At 33.2% G+C, this 20,459-nt stretch overlaps 1 protein-coding gene across 2 annotated transcripts in view; it reads right to left on the bottom strand.

Annotated features, from left to right (window-relative positions):
* LOC109542562 (G-protein coupled receptor Mth2) overlaps positions 1-15,615 on the bottom strand; it is a gene marked incomplete in the record, with an annotated part of 20,902 nt that extends 5,287 nt beyond the window's left edge. For both annotated transcript variants that reach the window (XM_048664807.1, XM_048664806.1), the window contains 4 exon segments: positions 1,349-1,590; positions 1,890-2,088; positions 10,632-10,924; positions 15,109-15,615. In XM_048664807.1, coding sequence (XP_048520764.1) covers positions 1,349-1,590; positions 1,890-2,088; positions 10,632-10,924; positions 15,109-15,488 — 1,114 coding nt within the window.
* Between the last annotated feature and the right edge of the window lie 4,844 nt (positions 15,616-20,459).

Raw genomic sequence — 20,459 nt, 5'->3', positions numbered from 1 at the left:
AGAGTTAAGAAAACATGTGAACAAATAAAGGCAATTAATAGTTAATTTATTATTATTATTATTAAGTAGGAAGATCTACTATGTGCGATGTTGTGCAATATGAAGATATTAAATTTAGCATTCAATGACATGATTCACTACTTACCCAAACGCGTAATAAATATCAAAACATAGTAATTTCAACCACAGAAAAGTAGCAAATTCTCCATAGAGCAACAAAAAACCTGAAACACACAGATTGTTTAAGTTAGTACGACATAAGTTATAACAGCTTTAATGAATGATTAGCTTATTTTTCGTAACGTTCCAATGATGAAACATGGTTTGCAATATAAAGGATGGATTGTTTAATTGTACCAGTTATATAGCTTTAAAAACTTGTACTAAAATTAAGTTTATTGGATTTATGAAGTAATACATTTTAAAATGACTGTGAAAAACTATGAAAACGTGCGAAACTTTTATCACTAATTTAATGAAAAAAAATTGTTGTTAAAAAGTTCTGTTTGGTCCAAAACCTAAAATTTAATCATCATGTAAAGATTTCTTTTTTGCAGCCGCATGCGAGGTATAGCAGAAAATATGAATTTTGCTCAAGAATATCGTATATCGAAGTACCTTTAATTCTGATAATATCGAAAATTGTTATTAAGAAAATATCTAATTGCAATTATCTATCACAAACATCAAGTTTTGTCATTTTTAATTATTTCTTGATCCTCGCTCGAACCCAGCGGTGAAAAGTATAAGGTTTTGAAAAAAAGGCTTTGAAAACAAAACAGCTGACAGTCAGTGACAAAGCTAAGCTGTCAACGTCGGTGGCGAAAGGTTTTACTTTCCACACGGGATGAATAAATTTTGAAATGGATGAAAGTGATGCTTAAAAGTACGTACTTTCCTGGTGGAAAGTACGCCTCGTTCGTCAACTTCAAGCAGTGGCAGAACTTCGTCTTTCGTCACTTGTACCGTAATATACAATTTTAAGTTGGTCTTTTCAATTAACTTTTATTAATTTTCATAAGGGTGGTCGTTATTTGCGGGACAATAATAGAAAACTTATTATACAAACGGTCCCAGGGAGTTTTTCCTATATTTTTATGTGCCTCAGATGTCGTCGCCGAAAAATTCAGATTGTCACTTTTCATAATAAATTGTTTGTTTAATTGTCTAATAATCTTCACTTAATCGGTTTGTTATATGTGCGAGCTAATTTGAATAAGTTAATACAGGTCAACAGATAGAAAATTTCCCAAAAACCAAACCAGTAAAAATACTTAATTCCATCACCAAAACCGCTTGACGAAAAGCTTAATATTAAAGCAAGTAATTGGGCGATCGTTCAACTTACCAAATATGTGGCAAACAGTAATATCTTCTTTCACTTTCTCCATATAGAAAGTGCTATAAATCAATATTAAAAACATCACGAACAAACATACGCAGAAACTAACCAAAGTCTTGCCAAATAGTTTTTTTGTTTCTCCCGAACACACATAAAAAATGATCGTTAGCAAAAGAAAAATGCTTGAAATTATCATCACGTATCCATTAATAACATACTTTTCTTCGATCTCCGTTTCGGGAAATATTCTGAAAGTCACAAATACAAACCTTTTAAAACTTCAAACGATCGAAGATTTTATTATTTGCTTGTGTGTGAATGGCTAAATTGGAAAAACTTTCAATCAAAATATGAATGGAGAATAATACTAATTTTAAGTAAAGAACATGTGACTACGTTACTTTTGAATGATGAGATCAAACTTAAGTGGTTGCTTTGCTTAAATTACAACAAGGAAGGTTATTAATTAATTAAAAGCTTTCCATTGCATTGAAATTATTTTTATAGCCAAATTCTAATCGCAAAATTAAAAAAAAATTAACTATACCTGAAAAGTCGATGTCCAAAATTGACTCCATCTTTCATGGCAAATTCTATACAGTATGTTTGTTCTGTTGCTTCATAAATTTGATTTCCGATTATTTCATCTACACCGTGGAAAATGCCTTTGGAATCTAAATGGTACGTCCACTCCATTGGCTGCAAATAAATTTGACCCATGTAGCCATGCACAATTGCGACATCATCTGAAAAGTGCAAAAGAATCTGCTATAATCAGTGCTTCCATAATCCTAACAAAAAATACGTGATTTATATTTCTTTTGTATTTCCTTAGAAGAGACAGTAGCTATAAACAATTTACAACAGACATAAAATTAATAAAGTAATCAACGGCTACTTTTGGATTAATATTTCAAAATCGAGACTGTAATAAATTTAGAAGAATGTTTAGGACTACTCGCATGGAATTTGACATGATTTTTCAAATATTTACAACATTTGCTGCGTTTTGAAGATTACCAAGCTAAGCCAATAAATACTCCAGACTTTTCATTGATTCTCTAATTGCATAACATTCATGCAGGTTGAGTGGGTTAGTAGATAAACTAATTTCAGGTTTGGAAAATTACGGAATTGTCACTAACATAATTGTTCCAATTTACTTTAATAACCGATCATTTTTAAAACATTCGACTCAGTCCACGACAAGGGCTTGATGTTCGCGTTTATTTATGTTACCCATTCGAAAACTTGCCTAATCTTCTGGGTGTCAAGGAGATTATCTTCCATTCGTTATTTCCGTACTTCTTAAGCGGCTCCGATTACATTTAGGAGATTGGTCGTATTAGCTACAAGTAATTTTCCAACTATCCAATTTTCCGCTTCTTTCGGTTAGCCATATCTATTTATTTACGACTTGTACTTATTTTTTATAAAAGAGGTGGCTGTTTTCGCATTTTGCATTGGTCTAACCGGTTTTAAGTTCCAGTTTCTTGACCGATATCGAGTAATTGCAAGATGGTTGATTTTCTTAGAAATTCAGCCTACTCAGACCAATCTTGCAACCAGTTTTAGTTATTTTTGATCAACAAACAATCCCAGTAAGTAATAATAGATGATACTTATAAACCGTATAAAAATATTTTAATAACATTTTCTAGTTTTAGCCAAAATTTTAAACAAAACACATACCTATATCCTCATTCATTACAATTATATTTATGTACTGTTTTGTCTTATCATAACCACTTCTTTTAGTTCTTAAATATCGACTGTCAGCGAAACAAAATTAAATACTGAACCATAACTGTATTTAATAAATCACCTATTAACTGTTAACTATGCGCTATTAATTTTATTTCAACTACTTTTATGCCAGTATTAATCACGTTTTAGTCAATATTTGCAAATTACAAATAAACATTACCTTTGAAAAGAAAGATCATGCTGTTTCCATTTCACTTAAAGTACACCGTATTTTACCACAACTAACAAACAATAATAAAGTCTATATTTAAAATTCTTAGATATAAGTAACTTGACCACCACTGATCCGGAAATAACAAGTACCTATGGATTTTAATATATTCTGTGAGTCTAACAATATCAGTTAAATGGTTCATCAATTACCTTTAATTTGACGCCAATAACGTTACCCCTTATCCTGAAGTTTTGTATAATACGATTTTTCCCTCCTGTAAGATAAGGACTTATAAGAGACTTATATTTAAGCTTTAATTATCCCATATGCTAAATTTCAACCCTGAAGGGGGAAATAAAATTTCCAAACCCTTGTAATTGACTTTTACCACAAATAACAATGAACCAATCTCCAATATTTTCCAAATTTAAAAATTTCCATATTCGACAAAAATCTTGTTAGAAAAGAGTATATAGAAATTGCATTCTTGTGTGTAATATCTATACTACCATAAACGTTTCTATATTTGATTCAAAATTGAGTTATCGCCTACAATTTTCAATTATGTGCACTTAAAGCTTTGTATTACTACTATTCGTTGACGTAATATACAGGGTGTTTGGTAAGTAGATGAATTTCCTACAGAGAGTGATAGTCCAAGTCATTTTGGATATATTTCATTAATACACCATGTTCCGAAAACGCTTAGTTTCCGATGGGATTCCGCCTGTTTGGGGCCTCCCTTGGGGCTCTTGTCAGGTTAGAGTTTATTATATTTTTAATATTATTTATATTTCGATAAATCGTTTTTGAATATTTGTATTTTGCTCCCAAATATCAGCAGTCTTTGTCATGGTTTCGCCTGGCAACGCAGTGGTTGCCCTACCTTTGTGGCCCACAGTTTTGGATGGGAGGGATCGAAAGATCGATCCATCAACGGAGCACCCACAAAAGGAATCAAGTTCCGACGATCGCAAGGAGTAGTCGAACGGTTCCTCAACGATCGTCACAGTTTGACCATCGAGTCGCCATTTTGTTGTAGATTTTTCCATCTGCTGCAATTCTCCTAGTACGATGATCAACATCAACATCCTGGTTCCCGACTGGGGATTATAATTACTGAAATTGTCGATTGAATGGCCAGGAACAGTCTGGATGAAGCTGGAAATTGAGCATTGGTAGCACAAGGTGTCGGCGATCTTGTAGACGCGGAGCTGGTTTTTGGGGAGCGCATAGAGCCATTTATTAGATCGGATTATACTGTATAACCATTCAGATTTTCACTTAACGTATGTTTAGTTCTTTCATTTATTATTTGTATTAGCGTCGATTTTTTGAGTATTCCTGGTAGATCAAATGGTTAGCAGACGGTAGCTTGTGGTCATCGAGCCACGTGTTTCTTATTAGCTTTTTTGTAATCATAAATTATATAGATCGGGTCTTAGGCAGGTATTTTGGCAGCTAACCACCGCTGAGCGTTCTAGCCTTGGTGCGAAAGCTAGTGGCGCTTCAACGAATCCACCCTTCGGGCTTTGCACACGACCACCCAAAATACCCTCTTAAGGGAAGATGAAAGATTTGTTGATTGAAAGAGTATATAAAGATGCGCAACCTTATGGAATAAAATGTGGCCAAAAAAGTGCACAGCACGGGGATGCACAGCAAATCGTAGATGAGACGGGCGGTTCAGTCGAATCTTGATGCTGTAACCATGTGGCTCGAATGAACGGTCACTTGTTGCAGCTCTATTCTGGTCGAGAATGGCAGACAATATAAAAAAATGTGCCTGTGTATATGTTGGTTGCTTCAACAAAAAACAAAATAGAAACAATAAGAATTAATAAGATTATAAAATAGAATTAATAAGATTAATAATAACGCCAAGCAGGCGTTGTCCAAATATCCATGTTTTGCCAATACCTATCGAAGGGTCAGGAAGTCAGGAAAAATACAAGGCAGACAAATTCACGTAGGAGCTCCAGCACGTCACGGCACTTATGGCGAAGAAGCCATTCTTCAAGAGGCAATTGAGCAAAAAGGAACTACATCTCTATCATTATACACCGGTTTAAGACTTGCTTGAACAAGATCCTTTAAGGAGGATGGGCTTCTGTCGATTTATGTTAAACGCCGATATGACGGATGACCTCCATATCGATGACCTCATGACATCAGGATGATGGTGTTTACCGATGAATCAAATTTTAATCTGGAGGGAATTACCAACAACCATAATGCTCATTACTGAGCCATGGAGAATCCCCGTTTAACATCGAACAGTAATTACGAAAGGTGGTTCAGTGCTAATGTTTGGTGTGGTGTAATAAACGATCACATAATCAGCCACAGTTTTCCGCCGGACATCTTAAAGGGGCAAAAATACGAATACTTTCTTATTAATCACCTTCCACCTGACTCCCTTGATCACCGTTTTCCTAATTGATGAATGAGGAGAGGAGGCCCCATATCATGGCCTGCCAGATGCCCAGATCTAACTCAGTTAGACTTTCACGTATTGGGCAGAATGAAAGAGTTTATGCAGCAGAAATACAGACAAGAGAGGAATTAAGAGATCTCATTACAGATGCCGCTATCATACTTACAGACAAACATACATTTTCGGCCAGGGAAACCCGGACAGAAATAAGAAAGCGGGCACATGCATGCGTTAGAAGAAGGGGATTTCATTTTGAACAAGAACTTAAGTATTTACTGTTTAGAATTAAAATCAAGATATGCTTTATTGATTGAATGAATTAATGAATAACATGGTTTTCTTGCTTGGTTGGTGTTGGATTCAACACTAAGAATTAGTTCAATTTTATGTGACAGGTAAAGTAATCTAATATGTAAAAACAAATAAAGAGACTGTAAGACCGATGTCAACTACGACTAAAAATAATTTTTTGTAATAAAATTTGTTGCGACGCACCTTTAACGCACCTTTAATAAAGAAAAGAAAATTGACAAGAGCCGTCAACAAACAAGAATGTGAATTTATGTTTAAAAATAATATCACAAAATATACCTAATATACAGTCCAAAACAAAATTTATACAATCTACGTGCACAATTTTTGCTGTTTTCATGCTAAACCCTACTTACTTACAAATTGATTAAGCTATGCAATAAATAGATTTTAATATTTTTATTCAAAAAGAGACTTTCTCTTCCAAATTGAACAGAAACATGGAAAATAATATTTATTTTTTGAAAAATAAACGCGTGCCTGTGTCCCTGTATTATTAATATTTATTATTAAATGATCATTTAGTTTTAAAGTAATATGAAATGTTTAATGGTGCTTTAAAATAAAAATCGCTAAAAAATAGCTTAGTACCATTTTCTTTCAAATCTCTCTTGATCAACTATTCTGGTGGTGAGCATTTATTGGAATGTTTCGTATCTATATATTCTCAATATTAGTCTAGCTGATAAATGGCATGAATCAAACGCGGAAACGGCTTTTCTTGTTGAAATTAGACAAAAGTCACTACATTTATCTCATTTTCCTCCGTAATTATATCCTTTTCTGTGACGTATTACAGCGTATGATACTTTTTGCTGCTGAAACAAATAATACATGTCTAGATAGTTAATGATTGTATGTATAACCATAAGTATGAGAGTCAGCAGCACATTTAGAACACATAATCGCGGTTATGTAAATAAATTGTTTGCTTCTGGTTAATGTTCTATTCATTTGAAAACCTCTAATGAATAATAAATTCTTCCTATCTCACAGATGTTTCCTATTTTAAAATATCTTGTTAAAAGAACGTTAATTAAAGTTGTGCAAAAAAGTTTTTCTATATTTAATAAATGTTATGTTATATCAGTAGAAATTTTCGGTGAGTGTCTGACTAACCAATAACTAAATAATAAACTAGTTATTCACTAAGGCATATTACAAAAGTGTAGCAAAAACTTACGAAAATGTTCTGTAAATAACGGAGAAAAGTAAATTTAGCGGAATTTCAATTTATTTTATTCAATTTCAATTTCAATTTGGAAAAGTGTAAGTCAAAAAAATCGACATGTAATGCAATTTATCTATGAATAATGACTATACTATATAAAATTATTATATAAAATACGTATAAAACTAGTATCAGCACGTATGTATAGAATCTACGAATAATAAGCGACAAGTTACAAGAAAAATTAGTCTGAAATGTTAGATGCCCATTTTTCAACAGATCAAAAAAATCAGAGCTGCAGATTTTTAAGATGCTTCTTCTTCTTGTTCTTCGTGTAAAGAACAAATGCCTGTCAATTCTGTCATCAGCCTTCCTGTGATCCAGATGTCGAGCTTTTATACCAGCGTTTTGGGGACCTACAAACTAGGAGCCTTGTTTCTGGTTTTTTGTRTTTTGTCCCACTTTGGAATTCTGATACTGTTACGGCTTTTCTGATCTGGTTGTCCACCTCATTCAGATAGATGAAATTCATCACCTGATGTATAATGACTCACGACTAACTCACTCACGACTAACTCCTCACTCACSAMTAACTTSCATCAGATCGGATRCCATATTGCCATAGATTGTGCTTTTTCGATCAAAATTTGCATACTAAGCYTMTRTGCTGTTGAATCTGTGGAGAARGTGTTGCAGGTCATTCTCCGCCTCTTCACTCTCTGCCGTCAAGACAGCGTCGTCTGCGTAACACAGTATTCTCRGGCGGCTGCTGTTCAYCCTTAATCCTGCATCGACTTCGTTCACACTTTCAATTATTTGATCCATTATGATGTTTAAAAGGCATRGGCTAAAACTATCTCCCTGTCWAATGCCGGATGAGACTTTAGGTCCCCCCTTATTAGACCACATTATGTTCTTGTTACTGTGTTATTGTTTATTTTGGTTTTAYTTGGCTTTATTAGGATTATGTGGCACTTATTAACATCTTTTTGATTCAGTCGKTCGATTATATYCTCAAGCTGTACATTGTCAAATGCTTGCTTTAGATCTACAAAGCATGTRTACATTGKTTTATTGAATCCAATGRATTTCTCTATCAATTGGCGTAATATAAATCTGTTTGTTCTATTTTTCCGAATAAATTTACTAATTCTTTTCCGATTTTTTGACGTCCGCACTTAATGTTTAAGATTATTTGCATTAAATGAATACTTAWTGTACCTCAAAATAAATGCTAAAGATTCCATAWTTTTTTCTTACATCAAAAGTTCTAAAATTACTGATCAATAAAGTAGATTATTATTACGATKAGCTTTAAATTTAATTAGTTAAAAGTGCCTGGATTTAGAAACGATATTTTTTTGAGAWAMAAACGTACAGGTTATCCWTTTTATGCTTGSGAAAGTAAAGTAAARAAACACACAAACACATTCAGATGGAGACGAAAATTTTAATTCAAGATAAAGATTAAGCCTTGCCATTATACGTGAGAAACAATATTATTTAAATGTCCTACACGGGACCTCCTRCAAGCCTCAATCTTTTTGAGGTRATTTTGAATGACATTTCGGCACATTACCGTAATATATCGGTCATAACTTCACGGATAATGGCTCAAGAGTTTGAGGATTGATGRCGTTAACACGATCTTTCGCATAGCCCCACAAWAAGAAATCTAAMKGTGTTAAGTCGCAGGATCTTGCGGGCCAATTGATATCACTCAATCTCGAAATTACGCGTCTTGGAAATTTCTCTTGCAATAGGGCTCTAACTGGCAGTGTTGTGTGACTCGTTGCCCCATCCTCAMGTCTTCCAGATCATAATCTTCAATTTMTCTCCAAAARTAATCGGTTAACATGCGTCCATAGCGCTCAGAATTAACTAATTAACTGTAATGGCACTTCTTTGATCGTTTTCGAAAAATACGGGCCAATAACAGCACCGGACCATAATGCACACCATATGGTCACTTTTTCAGGATGCAAAGGCCTTCCTGCGATCACCTGAGGATTTTGAGAGCCCCATACGGCTGTTCTCTTTATTCMCGTAACCACMGAGCGAAAAATGAGCCTCATCGYTGAAGCAAATTCGGTTCGGAAAAATCATCAACGTCTTGTTGTTGAATCACCCAATTTGCGTATGTTCTGCGTTGCCCATGGCSTTGAGGCTTTTAGTATTAAGTTCTTGAGTCAGTTRGRCTTTTGTACCRATGAAGGTTCAAATTCAATTGCAAAATTCGCCACAAYGAGCCGTATTRTTGAGCACRTCGGGGAATCGACGAATTCGGGTCTTCCTCCACACTTTGAGCAACAGCAGCGATATTTTCAGWTGAACGAATGTTGTGATGATGCACAGGCCTTGCAAWATCAGTAATCAATCTAGTTTCTTCAAATTTTTCCACTGTGTTCGAAATTGTTTYYTGTACYRAWWTGTCTTCCACTCTCGAAGAACATTCAATAATTATAGAAAAATCGTATTAACTAACATCAAAATATGCGCATTTACGGAATGTTATGTGAGATTTGAATGCCCTTTCTATTTTACATTATATTGTTATTAAATATATATCTAAAGACACAAGCAAACATAATATAATTTACTAATTATGCGATTAATTTATAACCGATTAATTCCGATAATTACGTTAATTATTCAAATGCTGAATTCGGTGATGTGCGAAAATAATTTTCGTATTAGCATATCTGACTTTGATTGAAGAATTGCAGAGAGTTAAAACAATGGTATCCATGGTAATCTGAGGGAATTTAGGAAATTAGTAGCTTTGTAGCTTATAATAGATAACAATGAACAAAACTGCCATTATCAATATGATTTTTTTTAACAGTCGGCTGCTTACTTTTTTAATAACGGTATTTAAGTAAACATCCTTGAAGATGAGCTATTGTTGCCTGATAGATGTTGCAAGAACAATTTTCTTGAAAAACGCTCATTTGCAAGAACTGAAATAAATACATTTGCGTTTCCAAGCACGGTTTGTTTGGATTCGTACAAAACAATAAATTCAAATTTTGGGGCAATTGACTTTACGTTAAGGGTAATTCAAGTTGTAAATAGTTAGTGACACTTTGAAAATTAATCTAAAAAATTATTTGTAAAAGCATACCAAATTTAAAAGTAATCGGTCAAAAATTGAATACTTAAATAGCATGTCGCACTTAAAGACCTCGAAACTTAGTAATTTTCAGCACATCGAAGAACTAAATTTAATAGATGAAATTGGGAATCTTCTTGTTCATGTCCTCGCAGAATTAACATCCTAATTATTTGCGCGTGTTTTTTTTAGAAGCTTGAAGTAACTTAGTTTGATAGCAACTCATCAAAAGAAATAATAATCTAAATTAGAAAGAAGCTTATAAAAATCTTAAAGTAGAGTTTCGAATAGAATAATATGTACCCACTTTTCAGTCAATTATCTAAGCAAACTTACCGTTACGCTGTATAGACTCTGAAAAATTCAAATCGAGGCCATGAATAAACGTTGGATGACAATGAGATCCATTCACAAAGCTGAAACCATCCGGACAACACTTGTGGACACATTGTGCAAATTTGCATATTTGGAAATCGCTTGTGCATATTCGAACGAGTTCAGTCCCATCCTCAGTTCTATCAGTACAGTAATCCTCAACTGAAATATTGCCCAAGTTGGAGGTTGAGGTATGACTCTTTATATCCTGAATAATTTTGCAGTCTGGTAGACCGATGCGAACATATCTGGAACTAATGAAATTTTCAATTTCGAATGAAGTTGAATAATTGTAAGATTTATAGATGATTGTTTTCACTGTCGATGCTGTTTGTTTTTCATATTGGATTAATGAATTCTAAAAGTATTTCTCAGGTCTGAGAATGATAAATTTTTGAATAGGCAAATTCAACGTATCAACTTTAATAAGAATTTGTTTCATTTGTGATTACGTCAGCATTCCGTGATTAAGTCAGCATATTAAAAATACTTAGCTTTAATTACTTCTTTAAAATAGTATGTTTAATTTCGGGAAAATTAAATATTTTTTTTCGGAGAGCAATTGATTGGCAAATTGTGTTAGAAATCTGAATTCTATGAAATTTACTTTCACTACGCACAGTACTTTTTCAGACATTTTTCTCATACTTATTTTGCATCCATTTTTGTGATTCTATTGTAAGATTGCTATAATTTGGTTTACTGTACTAAACACAGACAGTATGTTTGTGTTTAATAAAGGACCATAAAAAATGGACTCTTAAAATATTAAGTAAATCCGATCATGAACAGGTGAGAAGAATTTGTAGTGTTTACTAAAATTTATGAAAATGTCAATACTTTTGTTCAGTTTTCTTACCTTTCTTCAGTTTGCTGATATAAATCAACAGAATTTTACAGATTTGACTTAGATTACTTTTATTTTATTCAAATTATTCAAATTAATCAGGTATGAAGAAACAAGTACAAATGTAAGAGGACCAGGTAGTTAACATCCTTGCGGTTCAAATTTGAAACAATCGATCTCAAAAATTGAGGTACAAGTGCGCATAAATTACCTAGGTTCCTGTTGGGATTTTTAATATACTTATAGTAAGTAAGCAAATTTTCCTTAGCGAAGATTAATTTCTGAAGCAACTAAGAATGCATTGTCAGTTCTTTTGCCACTTACGTATGTAAAGACGGTGTAACCCGTATTTCCCTTTTTGCCTATGCCCCGAAATGTATCAAAAACCTCCAAGACTCTGTTTTTTGCCCCCGGGTTTGAAAAAACAATATTTTTTTGTAAATTTCGGTAAAGGTCGCCCACAAGATAAATGGATCTCATAACCGGTCTAACCGGCAAAAACCCAAACATTCAAGATGAAGAAAGCCAGCACACAAAACAAATCGTGAACTGATGATGCTCGAAACCGAGAAAACGACTAAGAAAAATATTTTGAAATGTTGCTTAGCTGGAGAAATTAATTTTCAGATTTTTCAAACACCGTGTGGATTCAATACATATCATTTATACTACTAGAAATTAAAAAAATACACTATTATGTACATGTAGATGAAGTAGAGTACTGGATATTTCCTTTAAATTTTTTGTACATACACATATCCATACAAGCTAAAAAAATTGAACGTCTTCTGTGTAACTTTTATCCGAAGTTATATTTTTAAGCAGTTTAAAAATTCGGAAGTAATATCGATTCAGAAGTACTCTACTAAACTTATAATTTAACCCAAAGAAGCATAACGCATTTGAATTACAAAATGATTTGAAATTTTTGAGTGATCGTGGAACTTAAGATAAATTCCTATTTAAACCATTCGCACACCTTTTCTCATTCCGCAAAAATATGTTGCTCTATACAAATCCTTTTCCGAAAAGTGTTTATAAATGTTCAAATTGGCATTATGTTTCTTTCTTCTCTTGTGAACAACGGATAAGTAAATAATTTAAAAAAATACTTATCGGGTTTCTATTTTTTTAAGACTAACTGCACTAGTTGTTTTAGATGTTTGCGAACATTTTATTTCCGATGTTATTATTTTTTCAAATGCGTATGAACTCAGAAAATAGAATATACATTCCATAAACATCTCTCTGCATGTGTTGAAATAACCAAAACAGTTGCTTCAAAGTAATCATCGGATTTCAACTTCAGCTCAAAACAAATTGTTTATAGTCAGCTATTTTGTGATCATGAAAATTGAGGCAAATAGTCTTTGCTCAAAGTAAATTACCTGTAACACGATGTAGAGATTAAGAATAAATTTAAATTTGTATTATTTTTTATATCAAAAGAATACCTGCGTATTAATTATTAGATATACATCAATTATTAAAATGGATTAATGCTTTAGTAAAAGTTTTAGATTTACTATTTACAATACAGGGTGTCCCGAAATTAGGTGGCCAAACTGAAACAGTGAAATCTGCTCTCAAAAATTATATTAATTTTTCAAATGAACATGTGTCGAAAAATGCTCCCTAACGGAGCTACGCATTCTTGACGAGGGGCCCAGTAGTAGGTTTTTTTGCAAATTATTTCTGAACGGTTGAACTTCAAAACGTAAATTTTTGGAACTGTATTAATTTTGATACGCTTTTGATATTACGCGATTTTGATACTCTGGATCTGAAATTAAATCTGTCAGAATTTCATCATGGACGTATCATTTGGGGGGTAGAGGTACTAAAAAAGCTCTAAGTTTTTTCTGAGACTATGAATCATTCTTTTTTCTGCAAATTGTGAAAATTTTACGAAGAAAAGGTACTCTTAATTTACTTCGCTCAGACGCACCATTTCCCAACTAAATTACTTTAAAAATATTATTGCTATCCAAACACATTTTCTATTTTAAGTTGATATTATTGCAGATTATTTTTATTTACGCAGTCAGGAACATAAATCACAATAAAGTTAAAATTATTATCGACACTAATTTCCTAGAGTAAATATTCAAACAAATTTCCATTTTCTTGAATGCACACTCTGGACCTTTTCCTAGTATGTTGGGTGGCAAGGAGAATTTCAAAAGGGGTTCGTTCTATTTGATTTCCGGCCGATTTTAATCCCCTTAGAAGCTTTTCTGGGCTATCTACTTCTGTGGCATAAATAATATTGGACATATTAACAGGCAGATAATAATCCAAAGCATTTATATCAGGCGGTCGAGCTGGCCAGTTTACTGGGCCACCTCGACCTGCTTCGTGGGAAATGAAAATGTTGGTTTAGCCAATTTTTCACAGGTTGGTCAAAGTGGGCCGGAAGAACAATTCTTGTAGATCGTGATGTAGAAAATTTAAATAATTATGGTTATTTAACCCATTTGGGAAAATAATCGGTCCTATCAAGATATCCCCTTTCACACCTGCCCATACATTGAAAATGTCCTCTTTCAATGTATGGGCAGATAATGGAAGTTTGCCTTTCGAAAAACTCTCGAATTCTCGAGGCTCCAAAAATGAGTATTATCCTCATCCGACCATAAAAAAATATGTTGCTGGCTTAGAATCCAACAGCAAAATTCTGTACGTGCTGGAAAATCGTTGGCTCTTAAATAATGTACCCTTTTATAATGGAAAGGATGGGATGAAAGGATTTTGAGTCATTATTCCGATATGTTTTAAATTCAATCATGTGTTGTATGTATTCGTGCAATATTTTATTTGTTTTATCCTTTTAATAACCAAAAAATTGCACAAATACATTCACTAGTTTTTTCATACTCGATAAATGTGAAAATGCTTACAATAGATTTAGGGATATTGGTAATATTTAACTCAATTTAAAAAAACAGTGATATTTTTAAAGTAATTTAGTCGGCAAACGGTGTGTCTGAGCGAAGTAAATTAAGAGTAACTTTTCTTCGTAAAACACTTCAGATTTCCATAGTTTGTAAAAAAAAGATTGATTTATAGTATCAGAAAAAAGTTAGAGCTTTTTTTGTAATACCCCTCCAAATTGTACGTCTATGATGAAATTTTGAGTTTTAATTTCATATCTAGATTCAGCATATCAAAATTACTAAAGCTCCTAAAACTTACGTTTTCAAGTTAAACCGTTAAGAAAATTTGCAAAAAACCCTACTACTGGCCCCTTTTCAAGAACGCGTAGCTCCGTAAAGGAGCATTTTTCGATACATGTTCATTTAAAAAATTAATATTATTTTTGAGAGCAGATTTCACTGTTTCAGTTTGGCCACCTAATTTCGGGACACCCTGTATACTAAAGAAGTATTAGTTTAGAAAACTGAATAGTATAAGCGTAAAAATTTATAAATTATATAAATTCGCACAAGCCTAAAAATCAAGTTGACGCTTATCAGCTATAAAGTTCAACTGATACTAAAGTATTTTATAGAGGTCACGACAATATTTATTAATAGTCAAGTCTCAAATATTATTGCATAAAATATAAAAAACTGAATTTTCAATACTAACCTGGTCAAATTTTTCGCATAGAGCAGGTTTTCTTCACATGAATGGTACACTGTATTATACACAAACCCCAGTGGGCAACACTTGCGATTTAACTTCGGGTCTAGTTTCCGAGAAAGAGCAAATAACTTTCTAAATAGATTCAAGGAAGTTTTCTCAAATGCATAAAAATCTCCGCCGAAAGTATCTACACAAAAGGATTCACTAATCTTCGATAGTGCCGTTTCGTTTGTATTGTTGAAACGATTAAGATTACACATGTACAAAAAGTTTTCCGACACCATTCTGCCATCTTCGGCACAACATTTCAAAAATACGTTTTCAGCCCTTTGGCCCGCCACATAGAATAAAATAAATCCCGACAAGAATAGTGATATTAACATGCTTCTTATTCTGGAGCCGATTTTGAGTTACTGTGAGAATCTGGAAAGCAAGCGAACAACTGTATACAAAAGAAATATTTTCGTAGTGATTCTGATAAAAGAAAACACTTAATATAAGTCTGACGCCAGTTGGTAAGACTTCGTGTGATGTAGCTAACAGTTTGGATAATAAAAATAATACTAGCAAGTTCCTTTATGCATTAGGCTATTACAGAAAGTACTTTAAGGAATTGGGATCAATTATAGCAATGATATTATCCACAGGTGGTATTTATTGCAATTCGATATTTTCAGTTATGGCAAATTCGGGCAGAAAAGTGTGGTTCGTAATTACACCACCTTCCGTTACATACGTATAGTGTTGTCGCTGGTATCAGAAAATTTGATTCACTTATACAAGGTGTTCCGTAATGGAGTGGACGGTTCCGATTTCAAAATCCAAAGAATAAAAGACTTAGTCAAATATGTCTTAGATGTTGAACTGAGTTCAAACTCCTGTATGAATATAAAAATTATTACGTAATGAATTACAGAGATAAATAATCCATAAGGGAGTAGTTTTGATAATTTTACATTTCAGCATAAAATATTTKAAACTGAAATTTAGYRTKAATGAATCAGCAAAAAAAGCTATGGAAAAAGTTGCTTAATYATTTAGGGTGGTTACTGTATTTCTACTGYAAACCCTAACTAGGTTTGGATTTTATAATAGCGATTTAATCCCTAKATGTTTTGCCCTTGAAGTATCTTAAAAGAGTTTCTCTTTCATATTATAACCAGTTCATATTTTAAGAACYTATTTTATTAACTTATTAAACTACTAATAAAAATAAAAAAACTAATCGACTCAATTGAAAATAGCTTATCAGTGAAAAACAACTGTAATATATTTTAGTAAAGTAACCAGTTTAACAAATGCGTTATTCAAAATGTTGATCTGGATTCCCATTAAAAACTTGTACTATAAATTAACCAAACACCAGATTAGATTTTGCCAAAACCCTCATTTCAACTTTTCGCATAACTCCATTTGAAATTGTACAAATAATGGAATACATTTGAAATTAAAATAGGAATATTAAAGTCCTGTGTTAAGAAAATAAACAAAAATTGGTATTTATTATAAACCACCCTCAGTAGCGCGAAAAATATTGACTACGACTATTTTTTTATTATTTTTAACATATTTCTGATTTAACGTCAACTAGTTATATTTTAATAAATTAAACATTAAATAAAATTTAATAGGTACCTTGGCAAAGTTCATTATTTTGTGATCCTCTATGTAGTGATCATTTATCTTGTGTTTCACACGGTCATCACAAGTTACTATCCTAAGTCCAATAAAACTATAGTATAAAAAACCACAAGCAATAGCAAGAGTTTAGCTCAAAAAAATACAGCAAATTCTTCAAGGGCCGTTTTTTCGGTTATAAGCCTTTAATTGCAATATTTGTAAGTGAGTACTCGATTTATTACTTATACGACTCATTATGTCAGAAATAATTAATTAATTTCATTAATTTCACTTTACAGTAACTCATATCAATCAATTATACGTTTTCTGGAAACGTTCCTGAAAACAGCACATGGATGCTTCATTATCATCATCATCCTCAGCCTATCGCCGTCCTTTTCTGGACATAGGCCTCTCCTATTGGTCGCCATTTACTTCTGTCGGTCGTCTGACTCATGCATTGGGTAGCTGCCAGTCTCTGGATATCATCTTTCCACCTCGTTCTTGGACGTTCTGGGTTCCTTTTACTTGTTCTGGACCTTCACTCAGTGGCCTTCCTCGTCCATCTGTTATCACCTGCCCTCATCCAACCTGACCAGCCAATTTCCATTTTAGCCTCGTAACCCGTTCTGGGACGACTATCACTTTCGTATTTTGTCCGATCCGTTCGTTCGTCTTTTGGTATTGGAGTAGTATTCCTAACATTTTCCTCTCCATTTTTCTTTGAGCAATCCTTAAACGATCCATGGTCCCCTCATTAAGCCTCCATGTTTCTGCGGCGTACGTTAAGGTCGGGAGGACACATTGGGACATCACTATGTTTTCCATATGCTGCCATTCAAAGAGAATTCTTCTGGAGTTCTCCGCTCTCTGGCTGTCCTTGTTGAAAGATATTCTTTGTCCGAGGAACAAGTACTCGTCCCCGATATTCATTTTACCTGTTGTCAAGGTCAACATCTACGACATTAATCGAATTCGACATTACTTTTGATTTTGCTGCGTTCATTTGTAGGCCGTAGCTTTTTACGGCGCTGTTTAACTCCTGTAGCATGGTCTTTGAAAAATTAAAGTGGGGGGTACAGTACGAAAACCGACTTGTTCTACTGGCGGAAATTTCTCAAGCTTGCTGGTAACTATGTTCGCTATCGTTCTTGTCAGGAGCTTGTAGGAGCTTGTAGGTATGAGCGTATCATGGGTATGAGCAGTCAGACCGGATGCAGTCTTTAATTGCTTCCTTGTCTCCTCCTAAATTATCAAAAATGGGCGTTTCCATTCGAAAAAATTGATTTTGGGCGGTTTTCTCAGCGTCATATTGCAACTTATTGTTTTAACACTTTGTATTAATAGTGATCAAAATTTTGTCGAAATTCTATTAAAGTAAGTCCTTTTCAGCGACAAATGCGACTCAAATTAAGTAGCACAAATTCCCTTATAGGAAAAATGAATGATTATTATTCGAGTGACTGCAACTGTAATTTTTTACATAAAGTTTCAAATATATCAAAAACGAATGGACTTATATAGGATAGGTATAGGATGTTATCCATGAAATATAATATATTTTGGAGAATTTAAAAATGTCATAATATGCAGGGTGGTTTTTTAGTGCGATAGAGTCCATTATTTCCTATGTCATAAACAACAAAGGAAAAACTGGATAACAGATGCTATTATAAAATCATGTCCTATTAAAGAATTTCTGTATCATTAATGGCAAAAATATTGTACAAATGAAGAACTAAAAAAGCAATACAGACAATATAGCAAAATACCAGACAAGGTATTATTGGATGCTAAGATTATATATGACAGCAAACAAATTGAAAATAATTTGAACAATCCTAGAAAACTCTGGGGAATTACTAATGAAAAAATTGGAAAAAAAGGAATAATATCAATTACTTACACACAGGGTGTTTTTTTAGTGCGAGACAGTCCATTGTTTCCGTTGGTGTTGAATTTTCGAAAAATAGTTTCATATCAAAGTTGTTAACGCACAAAATGCGCACATTTTAAAAATATCTTATATGATACAGAGTGTCTCAGAAAAGCGAGGCAAGATGAAAGTATATTTTTTTAAATAGAACTACCAATTTTTCATTAGCTCATGGAATGCAGCTTGCAACGCTGTATATGCACAATAAATTGTTTTTTTTTCTTACTCGCGACGTTGGCAGATTATCGCCATTTTAGTAAAATTTTGCTTAAAAACATGGTATCTAAAAATTCCTTGTAGAAGCAAATAAAAACAATTACAGATACAAAAAATACGTCTTTCCAATCACCACAGATCCCTTAAGGATTCTATTGAACCAAAATATCAATATATTGTACAGGGTGTTAACAATGTGGACTTCAATCTAAAACTTTTTAATATAACTTTTGTTTTTCAAATGAAAGTACACAAGGTTACAAATTTGCAAGGTTACAAATTTGCAAGGTTACAAATTTGCATATACACTTTAAGCTGTGAAATGAACCGTTTTCAAATTATAATTTATTTTATTTAAAAATTTAAAAAAGTGCTACATTTTTTAAGGTGGCTCTGTAAGTCATGCCATGTTCACTTGATCATTTACCTAATTATGTCAAGGAAAGAATGTGATATTTACATGATGGAGCTCCAGTTCACCATACAGCTCAAATTCATGAGTACCTAAATAATTAATTTTCTGAGAGGTGGATAGGCAGAGGTGGACCTGTCTAGTGGCCACCTCGTTCACCCGATTTGACAAAAATGGATTTCTTTTTATGGGCTTAAGTCAAGAACGAAATTTGTAAAATAACTCCCAACTACAAAAGCTGACATGAAGTAACGAATCACAACTGTTTTTCGAAGCATTAATAATATTGTTTTGAACTGCGTTAGCGATTTATTTCAAAAACGTAGATATTAATAGTTGCTTAAATGTTAACGGAAAACATATTGAAAATTTATTTTAAAATATCACTGAAGATATGATTCAATATTTTTATTTTTATAGACGTATGCAGTTTTGTTGCATTTTTTGCTATGAAATTCCATGCATTTTATAAAACATTCCACTTTTCTTCATTGATTATGTCAATTATCATTAAATGTTGACACTTATTTAATGAATTCCATAACCACCTTACACAATGCAACAACTTTTTGGAATTTTTAAGCAAAATAATTCATAATTTTAAAACGGTTGATTTCACAGGTTAAAGAGTAAATGCAATTTTGTAACTTTGTAAATTGTCTATCTAATGACGTATTAATATACAGGTACTTCCATTTGAAAAACGAAAGTTTTTTTTCCGGTTAGGTTTGGAAAATGCTGTTTTATGCACTCCCAGAGCTGGTGGTCTGTCGCTCTGGGTTGTGTGGTACCTACTCCAGCTAAGCTGTTTACGCACTAGAATCCTTTGCTCACCGCCGAGGTGGTGTTTGGCCTTGCACCACGGTCATTTCTGTCTTATTGTGCTCTCGTAATTTTACTCCCTCATTATCCCTGTATATTCAATGAATTCAAGATATTTAATAGTGTCAGACATGTGTATATTGTTCCCATATATAGACATTTGTCTTAGGGCTCTTAAGATCTCTCTTCCTTGTGAAAGCGATAATAGATGTCTTGGATGGGCTAATTTTCAGCCCTTCCGTGTTACCCCATTGTTCGGTGATGTTTAGCGCCTGCTGCATCAATGATGATACAGTGTCTCCAAACTTTCCCTGTACAGCAATGGAGATATCATCCGCATATCCCAGT

This window comes from Dendroctonus ponderosae, unplaced genomic scaffold (genome assembly GCF_020466585.1).
Source record: "Dendroctonus ponderosae isolate FM_Combo_2020 unplaced genomic scaffold, Dpon_F_20191213v2 Dpon_F_20191213_3, whole genome shotgun sequence".
NCBI classification, from domain to species: Eukaryota; Metazoa; Arthropoda; class Insecta; order Coleoptera; family Curculionidae; genus Dendroctonus; species Dendroctonus ponderosae.
Note: the sequence above shows the minus strand (reverse complement) of the source record. Positions and strands in the feature narration are given on the sequence as shown.